Raw genomic sequence first — 1,099 nt, 5'->3', positions numbered from 1 at the left:
GTACAAAATGAGACTAGTTGTAAATTGTTTTAATGATAAGTCCCTACCTACTTACATAGGCACCTATCGATTTTTGTAGGGTAACTATTTTTTATCAATGTACGAGTGGTGTTAGGCTAGATAAACCGGCCTCTTTTCATGATTCAGTAGTAGGTGACAAGGATTGGTCTTTCTGTCTTTATCACCCTTTTCCTACTCTTTCTTAGGTCTTGGCACTTTGTAGATGAATCTGTATTTGGATTTCTCTGTGGTTGACGAGCTGGTTGTAATGGTAACAGTATTGTCATCCAATAACTCAATCTCGGTTCCTTTACTTGTGAACCTACTATCTGTGAACTCTGCGTCACTCACTCGACTGCTGGCGACTATGTCCTCACTGTAGTCATCTACTGTAGCGGTTTCCTCGTCTGTAAAGTCTATGGTAGATGTGTCTGTAGAGGTGTCCAAGGTAGATGTGATGGAGTCTAGAGAGGTGCTTTCATTGGTAGTTGTATCTTGACTTGTAGATGTATCTTGCTCTGAAGATGTGTCTTCAATAGTAGATGTGTATTGGATTGTAGAAGTGACTTGCTTTGTAGACGCTCGTTGTGTAGAGGGTTTTTGTTTCGGAGTTGCCCTAATCTCATTCGTTCTCGTGCTGGCTATGGTTTCCTCTCTTACAGCCTTGGCAGTGGTGCCAAATCTTTCTGCGTTTTCAAACTTCTCGACGTCCAATTTTTTCGCCTTCCCAGTACGGGATGAGGACACGTTACTTTCCTTATTGCTTTCTATTTTCTTGGTGGATTTGTTCTTTTCCCGTGGGGGAGCGGATATGGAGTTTTCACTGGAGGACGTGGATGAGATTTTTGACTTGCTCGGAGAAGACTCAAGTGTCTTCAGAGGTCCTTTGGCGAAGGGTGCGGCTGACTTTGTGGGAGCAATGTAGAATCCTCGCGAGCTGAAACAAGAGACGATGTTTGGTATTGAATAGAACTGAATCAATACATAAAAATTTGTCAAAGACAAGGTGAGATAGATTTTGGGAAATCTCAAGAAGTTTCATCAAGACAAGTCGGAAACACATCCTAATTATTTCTATGTCAATCCCGCGTAACGGTTG

General features: G+C 42.0%; 1 protein-coding gene across 1 annotated transcript; it reads right to left on the bottom strand.

Moving 5' to 3' along the window:
• Positions 1 to 133: 133 nt before the first annotated feature.
• On the bottom strand, positions 134 to 972 carry LOC113473141 (cell wall protein IFF6-like; the record flags this gene model as incomplete). The annotated part of the gene is made up of 1 exon (XM_026832882.1): positions 134 to 972. A coding segment is annotated over one exon (780 nt), but the record flags the coding sequence as incomplete, so codon positions are not given.
• Between the last annotated feature and the right edge of the window lie 127 nt (positions 973 to 1,099).

Source organism: Diaphorina citri, unplaced genomic scaffold (genome assembly GCF_000475195.1).
Source record: "Diaphorina citri unplaced genomic scaffold, Diaci psyllid genome assembly version 1.1 scaffold16386, whole genome shotgun sequence".
NCBI lineage: Eukaryota > Metazoa > Arthropoda > Insecta > Hemiptera > Psyllidae > Diaphorina > Diaphorina citri.
The sequence above is the reverse complement of the archived record's forward strand: the minus strand, read 5'-3'. Positions and strand labels throughout refer to the sequence as shown.